The 11,349-nt window shown below is 35.2% G+C and overlaps 1 protein-coding gene across 2 annotated transcripts; it reads left to right on the forward strand.

Moving 5' to 3' along the window:
• The first annotated feature begins 1,183 nt into the window (after positions 1 to 1,183).
• On the forward strand, positions 1,184 to 9,388 carry LOC115953576 (probable metal-nicotianamine transporter YSL7). Of its 2 annotated transcripts, none has more exons than XM_031071308.1 (6): positions 1,184 to 1,652; positions 7,139 to 7,293; positions 7,451 to 7,548; positions 7,635 to 7,769; positions 7,918 to 8,107; positions 8,190 to 9,388. In XM_031071308.1, exons 1-6 carry the CDS (start codon positions 1,253 to 1,255, stop codon positions 9,294 to 9,296), a joined length of 2,085 nt encoding a protein of 694 aa, XP_030927168.1. In that variant the 5' UTR covers positions 1,184 to 1,252; the 3' UTR covers positions 9,297 to 9,388. The 2 variants fall into 2 exon arrangements, with proteins under 2 accessions (XP_030927168.1, XP_030927169.1); XM_031071309.1 differs by lacking the exon at positions 1,184 to 1,652 and adding an exon at positions 6,066 to 6,179.
• Positions 9,389 to 11,349: the final 1,961 nt, after the last annotated feature.

The following is an 11,349-nucleotide window of genomic DNA, read 5'->3' on the forward strand; positions in this document are numbered from 1 at the left end:
CAATTTGGTACAATAGGAACCAGGTGGTGCATGAGTTGGTTTGCCAGTCCCCCAATCAAATTTGGAGCTTTGCCGGAAGGTTTTTACAAGGCTATAAGGAGGTAGTATTGCCCTTAAGCTTTCTTAGGTCTCAAGAGGGAAATAGATGGGTAGTAACTGGTATGGTTAAAATTAATATGGACAGAGCTACTTCAGAAAATGGAAGAAACTCAAGTGTGGGGGTGATCATTAGAGACTCTTAAGGATTGGTGGTTGCAGCATGTTCAAGTTACCTTTCTGGCCTATTCACTGCTTTTGAAGTAGAAGTACTTGCTGTTGAGTGTGGCACCCTTTTTGCCCAAGAATTGGAGCTCTCACAGGTAATCATAGAGTCACATGCCTTGTCAGTGGTGAAGAGTATAATTGATAAAGAAACTGATGGGAGTCTAGGCCACTTGCATTCTGGTATTGGTCAAGTCCTTGAGTTTTTCAGCAGGTAGAAAATTAAGCATGTAAAAAGGAAATGCAACAGGGTAACTCATGAGCTTGCCCAACTTGCCAGGAGGAATGAAGCTTCTCAAAGATAGATAGGGGTCTCCTCTCCCATGTTTCAAAATCTTATCTCAGAAGATTGTAGTTAGCTAGGAGCTTCCTGGTTTTTTTGAACTCTGTTGTACTCACTTTTCTTTCTGCTTGTATACAGCTTCAAATCAAAATAATAATAATAATAATAAGGGCTAGACTACAACCTCAAAATATGAGATTAAAATAATATTTTTGTCATTTATATACTGCATCTTTATTGAAATTAGGCTTTAGATATTTTGTTTATCAAATAAAATATCCCGCACGCATAGGGACTAGTAGAGTAATGCGACTTCTGCATGGCTGGCATACAGTGAGGAAGATGATGATGCGTCATTGCTTGTGAGCTGTGAATATTCAGAACGAGACTGTACTTCAAGTTTGAATAATATTAGTGTGGCTCCAAATTCCAACAACTAGTAATTAGGTCTTAACGTCAATCAAGTCCAAGTCACTTGGACACTTCCTCAATTCCAAAAAATCCAACTTTTTCCTACACTCCGGAAAAGTCCAGATAACCTCCTCCACAATTATTAGAAACTATCTAACTTCTTTTTCTCTTTTCTTTTTTTTTCTAAAAAAACCATTATAATGCACCGCTAGTAGCTGCAGATTCACAAATTAACTTGAGAGTTGAGAGGTACTAACCCGTACTTATTTTTTTCTTTAATAGGGGAAAAAAAAAGTTATGGGTAAAAATGAGGGGGAGGAGAATGGTTTTGATCCAGAAAATCACAACCAGGAGGAGGAGGAGGACAAGAAGAAGCATCTGAAAGAAGAAGAGTTGTCAGTGGAGAGGATATTTGAGAACCAAGAGGTGCCGTCATGGAGAAAGCAGCTGACAGTGAGAGCCTTTGTGGTGAGCTTTGTGTTGAGCATACTTTTCAGCTTCATAGTCATGAAATTCAATCTCACCACGGGTATTATACCTTCTCTCAATGTCTCTGCCGGTCTCTTGGGCTTCTTCTTCGTCAATACCTGGACTAAATTACTACAAAAGTCTGGCCTCCTGAGGCAGCCCTTTACGAGGCAAGAAAACACTGTTATCCAGACCTGCGTTGTGGCTTCCTCTGGAATCTCCTTTAGTGGTACTCTCTCTCTCTCTCTCTCTATCTCTCTTTCTCTTTCTCTATCGGATAAAACCAGGTTATATTAAGTATTAACGTGTGCTGTTAGAAAAATGGTTAATAATTGATTCTAAAAAAAATTTTAATCAATTTTATTAGTTTTTTTTTTTATAAAAATATTTTTTAAATGAATTGTTAATTATTATTTTAAAAGCATCGGTTAATATTTCTCAACCATAAAATACAAAAACCAAGCTTGAGCTAATTGTGCGCAAACAATACAGCTCTCCAAATATTTTTAATTATTATTGCATAAGAATTTACTTTATATATTTTGCTTAACTATTTAAAAAAAAAAAACAATCATATTAGATTATTTAATCTAAAGTCTATTTCATTAAAATATCAAAATTTTTTGATTTTTTTTTTAAATTATTTTCCTCTCGTCACATACTAAAATCACCATCCACCCTCAAAATACAAAAAATAAATAAATAAATAATAAAATGCACATGAACGGTGCCAAAGCAAATCCACATGGTTTCTGTAGATTTGGATGATTTTTGGGGTGAGTTAAATTATTTTGCGCAAATTGATGAAAATGCTCTAATATTGTTCGAAAATTTCTCTACTCTTCCAAGTCTTCTTTTGCTTCATTTTCCATTTCTAAGCAATGGTATATATTCATCTACTATTTAGTATTTACTACTCGGACAGTCCATCAGTCCATCGTGCAATGTGCCTATGATTGTACAATACAATCATTTTAAGACTACGTTGTAGCAATTAACCTGACCTCAAATTAGTTTTTAGAAAAATGAGCATAAACAATGTTGTATGCGGTTTGTGTACTTCGGGGATAAAATATGATATTTTTGAAGAGTAGGTAGTGCCTGACATAAACCCGAAGCTTAGGCGTAGTTTTTGTAGTTCACCCATATTCTTTTAATTTTCTTCGTTTAAAAGAAATTTCTTTTGTTTTAATATTGACAAAATTATTACGGTGCTAAAAATTACTTAAAAAAATAACCAAATTTTTGGAATGATTTCTCAACGGAGCAATGTTATGTGTACTTACTTTGGTCCTTCTTCTTTTCTATCTTAAATCATACTTTCTTCCTTAAATAAATGAAAACGGTTTGGTTCCAAACATGTTTGGAATCTTAAGAGCATTTTCAGCCGATTATCTAAATTTTTTTGACTGTTTGGACAATAATCAGTGATATTTAACTTTTATTTACCTACTTTTTCAAATACACTTTTTAATCGATTTTCTATTATTTTATCCATCTGATTTAAATATTATTTCTTTATTCATTATTTATTCTTTTTTTATCATCATTTATACTTTCTATATTCATTCCCAACAATTATATTTTTCAATAAAAAGTGTTATATCCACAACATTTTTCGCAATACTTTCACAAGAATTATATTAAAATCTTACTAGTTCTAATTTGAACTTACGCTTAAATTATTTTTTTACTCACCAATATTAGCTAATAATAATCTATTGCTTAAAATTTATTGTAAAAATATTATGGTAGCATTTCTTATTTTTTATATTATTTTTCCCTTCACACCATCTGTCATCCATACGTTTCTTCTTCTACTTTTTTTTCTTTTTTTTTTCTCTTGGTTTTTTCTCCACCACACATGTATCCAATTCCTTTCCTCTATCTACCTTCTTTTTCTTTCTAGTTCATTCCGTATCATTTCTTCAGCTATCTCTCTCTCTCTCTCTCTCTCTCTCTCTCTCTTTTTACTTTTTCTATTTCTACTTGATTCTAAAACACTCTCTCCCTCTATCTCACACAAACAAATTCTCTCTCATACACACATAGATCACCGGCAAAGAAATGGAGATCGGCGTTCTACACATATTCACGTTCTATTTTTTTTTTTTTTTTTTTATTGTTCAGATTTCATTAGACTTATGAGAAAGATTGTTTTTGTGTTTCAAATCTTTCGATTGGGTTTTTGGGGTGAACAATGGGCTTTTCTCTCCAAAAAATAGATATAGAGCATCTATTGGAGATACTCTAAGAGCATCTCTAGCAACTTATCTATATTTTTGTATTGTTTAGACAGTGAATAGTGATATTTACATTTTACATATCTACTTTTTCAAATATATCTTTCAATAGATTCTCTATCCTTTCTTTATCTCATTTAAATATTATTTCTTCATTCATTATTTATTCATTTTTTAACACACATATTTTCATACCCCATCCTCACTCATTTCTTTACTAATTTTTTATTTAGTTTTATTCTTTTGCTAATGTACAGTAGTCCATCAGATTTGATGAGCTACTGTTCATGAGCCAAAAAAAAAAAAATCATGATTTAGAGAATCCATTGAAGACCATTTTTTGGGTCTCATTCTCTATTATAGAGATTATTTTGCTTTTACCTAAGCTATTGGAGAGACTCTAAGGGCCAACCACCAATAAGAAGATAACATGCATGTATTTTGTTATATGCAATGCATATGACTCATTTGGTTAATTGGATTAAGTAAATCATATTCATTACACATAACAAGTACAAGTGTCATCTTCTTATTAGTAGTTAGAACTCAGGCTTCAAACATGTTTGAAGCCAAATACTGTCCTAGATAATGTCATTTTTTTGCAAAATTGCTACAATAATATCTTTGAAATAATTTTTTTATATATTAAAAAAAAAAAACACTAAAAGACTTAAGGGCACATTTGGCTCGCATAATGTTAGATTCTTGTAATCTTTAATTCATGTAATTACATTCTAGCTATATAATAAAGGTTATTGTGTTTAGTTCGTTAGTCACATTACCATCATATTCAAAACTGTAACATTCTATACTTGGTTATAACATTATTAGCAATAATTAGTAATTTAAAAATAATGAATCAATTGAAAATAGTCCTAACACCTCAATATTACAAGATTACCCTTATACCTCAAAAAATGTCAAAAATACCCTTAAAATGTCCAAAAGAATCAAAATACACTCCAAAATCACCAAAATATATTTGAAACCACCAAAATGACCAAATGTCCTTAGAATGTCCAAAATACTATCAGAAGCAAAAGAAAAATAACCAAAATATCCTTGTATGTCATTCAGGTAGTTTGATTAAGGTTTGGGTTAAAGCATTCACATTAGCATGTGTAAAAAAAACACGTCTACTTTAACATAAAAACTTACATTTTTTTTTTACACTTACTTTTCAAAATTCTCATATTAGATTATCTATTTTATACTAAATTTCATTAAAATATTATTTCTTTACCAATTTTTTATTATTCTCCTAAATCATCTCTCTCTCTCTCTCTCTCTCTCTCTCTCTCCCAAAAACCACCGCCCCCAATCTACAACAGACACACTCCGCCCATATCAACCACAATTTCTAGCAAGTTTTGAAGCCAAACAAGTAGGAAAACCCAGAAAAGCAACACCAAAACAAAACATTATCATCCAAAGATTCCTATAAAAAAATTTAAAAATTTCTTAGAAAACAAACGTAAGTTAGAAATATCAAAGCAAAACTAAAACAAACCCTCAAACTTAACAAAATCAAATTATGATTCTATTGCTACTAGTAGCCAATTTTATCATTGATCCTCACCAAACCCACAAACTTCTCAAATGTCAAATACTCATACCCAAATCTAACTAAAAAAAAAAACCCAAATCAAATCCACAAATCTCACCCAAATCACATTAATTTTCGCTCAAAATTTTTGCATGGACATTTTCTTTCAAATCAACCTCTTCTACTCCAATGTCTCTATAAAATCCCTATCCAAATCAACCTTCCTCCACTCCAATCGCTAAAAGACAAAAAATCCCTCTCTTCCCTCGCAACGACACCCCAACTTCTCCTTTACCCACAACAACAATTTGCACAATCACAAAAGTCTATCTCACTAGAACAACAACACCATGAAACACCAAATACCATGGAGAAAATCAAAGAAGCCTCCTTTGTTCTTACAAATCTTGTCATTCAGAACCATCAAAAGAAACAGATCTAGGTACAGGGAGGGACGGAAATAGAGTGATTTTTGTTTAGACGAAGAGAGAGAGAGAAAGAGTAATGAGTGAGAGTTGAGATGGGAGAGCTGAGATGTGAGAGAACGAAGACGAGGGAGAAGGAGATATATTAGTTTTCTATTTGCACAGAGAAAGAGAGAGAGAGAGAGAGCGAGAGAATAAAGGTTGTGATTATAGTATAAAAATAGGATATTAATTAATAAAATAATGGTTTAGTTTAGTTTTTTTTTTTTTTTTTTTGAAGGACAAATAATGGTTTAGTTTAGACAGCTACAATAACACACTTTTAAAAGTGTGTATATTTTACACACTTTTAACTCTATTTGATGTGGATTTATTTTAGATCAAGCTGTGTAAATTTTATGCCTTTTTCTATCATGCACCCACTAGTTGGTTATCAAAAACTACCCATGCATCACAATGGGTTGATGGAGCCTAAATAGTTGACTAGGAATGATTAATGGCGTGATGCGGAATAGTTAGGACAAAAGGCGCAAGAAAAAAAAGTTTACCCCATCCCTTTTTTTTTTTTTTTTTTTTTTTTTTGGGTTGAAAAAACAGGCTCTGAAATTTGAAACTGGGGATATTTGGGAAAACCTGAAAGGGGTGAAAAAATAAGATGGGGCAGTAGAGTGAAACTATAGAATACTCCAAGTCTCTATATTACATAGAAAAATGATACAAGCTTTATAGACTTTCTCCTCGTGTTGTTTTGTCTTCATGGAGTCCAGCCCTTACAAGTGCTGGACTCTCATTCGCTACAACTACATTATAAGGTTTGTTACAATGGTTTTGCGGTCTCATGCCACGCCATTCCAGCTGGTCAGCAGTACATGTAGCGGTAGTGTGTCCTTGACACTTCAGTAGGTAACGGAGCTCCTTGAATTGCCCAAATTTCCAAACTTCATTGTTTGCATTGTAATAGTTCTTCCAATGGGATTTTCCTGTAATGTTTAGGGAATGTTTGGGCTTGGTTGAATTTAGAAAATTAGAGGTTAAAGCCTTTAATCAAATCCCCACTTCCCCTGCAAGTTTCATATGCATTGACTTGACGAAATTGAGCTCCATTTTGGATACAAACCTGCACTAATTAGTAGTTTAGTAAACATCTCCTCTGCATAAATTTAATATAGCCTAAGCTCAGTTTTTTTCCTGTGGCAACTGGTGATCCCTTTTTCTATCATTGCATCAGAGTGCTCCGTTTTTTTCCTTCTATTTTTCTTCTTGTTCAATGATATGTTTAAATTGTCCAAAAAACCATCTGGCAACTGGAGTGTCGGACCATGACTCCAAGTTTTGTTGATTAATGTCAAGTTTCTAAACATGTTCCATGATGAAAATATGACCCTATACATATGACGAGCAAAATTTATTATCAATACTATAGAAACAACAACGTTTCTCTCAAACTCCACTCTTACTAGTAGACTGAAAATTCCTTCTTTTGACTGATTTGTACTAACAGGAGGTTATGGAAATTACCTCTTTGCAATGAGTGAACGTATCGCCAAACAATCAACAGATACTCTTGATATCAAAAAATTATCTTTGGGGTGGATGATCGGCTTTCTCTTTGCAGTCAGCTTTCTCGGACTATTCTCAGTGGTGCCTCTACGAAAGGTATACAGAATATTTGTGCATTTTCGGTAAATACATGTTGCATTGATGGGGAACAAAAGAAAAGAAAAGAATAACTTCAGAAATAAGTTCATCAAACACAAGAAAACTTTGTCATAGTTGTTATTTTTTACAATGATTTGGTTTATGATTGTGTCAGATTATGATCATAGATTTCAAACTGACGTATCCAAGTGGTACTGCAACTGCTCATCTTATCAACAGCTTCCAGACTCCTCAAGGAGCCAAGCTAGCAAAGTAAGGCAGTGTGAAACTTAACGGCTTCAAGTGAAATGTGACCTATGAAAATTTACAATCTGTCTTTATTGATTCTACTTTTTCAGGAAACAAGTGAGAGAGTTGGGAAAATTTTTCACCATCAGCTTTTTATGGGGTTTCTTTCAATGGTTCTATACTGCTGGAGAAAATTGTGGATTTGCAAACTTTCCTTCATTAGGCCTCAAAGCATATGATTCTAAGTACAGCTATAGTTACCCTTCAATTTCCTCTTGATAAGAATTTCACTTAGTTTTGCAAATAATGAATTGTATTAGTAAGTTTTCTGCTTCCACTAAGCCCTATTCTTTATGAATGTTTGGGCTAATTCTAAATCATGATTATCCGCAGATTTTACTTTGATTTCTCAACAACATATGTTGGAGTAGGAATGATTTGCCCCCATATTATAAATATATCACTTCTTGTTGGAGGGATTCTTTCTTGGGGTCTGATGTGGCCCCTCATAGGAGATAGAAAGGGAGACTGGTACCCTGCAGACCTCAGCTCAGACAGCTTCAGTGGTCTTCAAGGTTACAAGGTAAATTCCCACTCAGAGATAAATACATCCTTCATGGAGGCTTTTCGATTTATTGAAAACTTAATTTATACCCTTTATTCAGGTATTTATTGCCATAGCCTTGATCCTAGGAGATGGTCTGTATAATTTTCTCAAGGTTCTATCTCAAACCATCGTAGGCTTGTCTCATCAGCTCCGGTACAAAGATGCGAGCTCTGGTCTCCCTGTTGCAGACCATTCTTCTCTTGTAAGTTCTCGGCTCTCATATGATGACAAACGCCGAACCCAACTCTTTCTCAAAGATCAAATTCCAACATTGTTTGCCGTCGGAGGCTATGTTGCTATTGCTGCAATCGCTATGGCCATTCTTCCACATATCTTTCACCAACTCAAATGGTATCACATATTGGTCATCTACATATTCGCACCCACATTGGCTTTCTGTAATGCGTATGGTTGTGGGCTCACTGATTGGTCCCTTGGATCCACATATGGAAAGCTTTCCATCTTTATCATTGGAGCATGGGCGGGTGCTTCACATGGTGGAGTTCTTGCAGGCCTAGCTGCTTGTGGAGTAATGATGAACATTGTCTCAACAGCCTCTGACCTAATGCAGGATTTCAAGACTGGCTACTTGACGCTGGCTTCACCCCGTTCTATGTTTGTGAGCCAAATAATCGGCACAGCAATGGGCTGTGTGATTTCCCCTTGTGTGTTTTGGCTATTTTACAAGGCCTTTGATGACCTTGGGCAACCTGGAAGTCAATACCCTACTCCTTATGCTGTTGTGTACCGCAACATGGCTTTGCTGGGGGTAAAGGGCTTCTCAAGTCTGCCAAAGAATTGCCTTCTACTCTGTTATGTGTTCTTTGGTGGAGCCATTATGATCAATTTGATTAGAGATTTAGTGGGTAAGAAGTGGGCAAGGTTCATTCCAGTTCCAATGGCAATGGCAATACCTTTCTATTTAGGATCATATTTTGCCATTGATATGTGTGTTGGAAGCTTAATCTTGTTTGTGTGGGGGAAAATAAACAAGGCCAAGGCAGATGCTCTAGCTCCTGCAGTAGCTTCTGGTTTAATATGTGGGGATGGGATATGGACTTTGCCTGCTTCTATTTTTGCTCTGGCTGGGGTTAAGCCACCAATTTGTATGAAGTTTCTGTCAAGAGGGAATAATGCTAAGGTTGACAAATTCTTAGGATCATAGGGCTCAGTTATAGCTTAGGAGAAATGGATGCGAAGTCTTTATTGGTTGGTGCATCCAATCCAAGAAAAATATACCTTCTTCTTCTTCTTCTTCTTCTTCTTCTTATTATTATTATTATTTGCTTTGCTTGGTGTGGAGACAAGGTTAGAACTAGCAACGTAGCCATAAATCTGACCATAAAATTATGTATGTTTGTAAAACGTTAAAGTGCTTATTGGGTAAATCACATGCATGTTTGTGCAAATAGGCTTTCCTTTAATTTTACCAATCTTTTACTTGATAATGGCTAAATGACACTCCAAAGTCTTAACACTATATTTCCAATGGAATCACCATCCTATTTGTTTAAATTAGGTTCGTATGGGACAAGCATGAGGTGTTTTGGGTAGCTTGTGTAACCCGAACGTAAATTTGGGTCTGGGAGTATGCTAGCCAGATAAAATAAAATTAAAATTAAAAAAAAAAAAAAAAAAAAAAATTGAAGTCACTACTTAGCTTCACAATCCAACAACCGACTTATGGTCTGTTTAGATTGAGAGAGACAGAAGGGGAGTAGAGTAGAGGGCAAATACCTACAGGCTACTGCACAATCTGGAACCTTTTCCTTTAGAGTGGAGAAAAAGCCTCCTACAAGCCAAATCAGCCTGACATAGTTAACAAATTTCCTTTTTTACATTTTATCCTTTGACTGATCACCAAAGCAATAAAATATTATTCAAACAATAACCATCCACTTCTTTCCCATGGATAGTTTGACGTGCATATGAAAAGCAAAATATTAATCAACCACAGACAACTACTAATAATGAAAATTAGTACAGTAGAAGATCATGCTGACTGAGAACAGAGGACTCAATCTTCATTTAAAACATGCTACTAAATCCAAAAAGAATGTGTTGAAGCAACAAGCAAAAAAATTCAAAAGATAGGAATTCATGGAAGCATTTGAGATAGATAGGAACGTAGTAACTTAAACATTTGCCAATCCCCGGTCAAAGGATCCAAAAGGTGCTCCAAATAATAATATTGACATTGCTGTAGATGTAATCCTTATGAGTGATAGTGAGGAAAAAAAATGAAATACAAAGAAACACTATTAAAACGTTAGTTAGTTGCGTTTCATTGGGAGATGAAGATGATTATTCGCGAGAAAAGTTTTTTTTTTTTTTTTTGAAACTGAGCTTGCATTTCATTAATCTGAAATTGGAGTACAACAGAAAACACAGCAACAGGGACGAAAATAAACAGAACAGTACAAACTCAACTTTTGGCCCTATCTAACAGCAACACTTGCCGGAGCATAGGCGGCTCCACTCCTGTCCACTGCTGCGAAGAACCTGCTGCCTTAGCAAACTGAGCAAGCTCATGCGCCGCTCTGTTGTCTTCCCTTTTCAGATATCTTACCTTCCAGCTCCTAAAGGACCGAACCAGCTCCAGAGATCCTTGAATAACCATCCCAAACTCATCATTGTAGTTGCTCTCATTAAAGGCCTCAACCACCCCAGCCAAATCAGATTCCACAATGACTTGCTGAATCTCTAACTTCATGGCCAACCTAACTCCTTCAAACACTGCAAAGGCTTCTGCAACAGCAGCACTACAATTTCCATTCAGAACTTTGCAGGCTGCAGCTACAAGCATCCCCCTACTGTCTCTAACAACCACACCCACAGTGGATCGACCCCCAAAACTTGCAGTGGCACCATCTACATTTATCTTATAAAAACCCAGAGGAGGTGCCGCCCAACCAACATTTGGGTCCTGCTGCTTAAGATGACTATATAGTATGGCATTCTTATAGTCCTCTTAAGTGCGCACTGCAAGATTCCATATCTGAGAGTGGGGACTGCATTTAGCCTCATGAACCGCTTGATTCCTATTAAACCAAATGGCCCACGCAGTGACAAAGAAAGTTTCAAGATCCAGAGGAGATCCAGCATCCAAAATTTTTAAGGCTAAATCCACAAGGCACATATTCCCAGCCAACAAATTAATTGGACAATCTTTCCATTTCCACCAAATTTCCCATATCTTAGCACAATAAATTAATGCA

The sequence above is a fragment of the Quercus lobata genome, chromosome 7 (genome assembly GCF_001633185.2).
Source record: "Quercus lobata isolate SW786 chromosome 7, ValleyOak3.0 Primary Assembly, whole genome shotgun sequence".
NCBI lineage: Eukaryota > Viridiplantae > Streptophyta > Magnoliopsida > Fagales > Fagaceae > Quercus > Quercus lobata.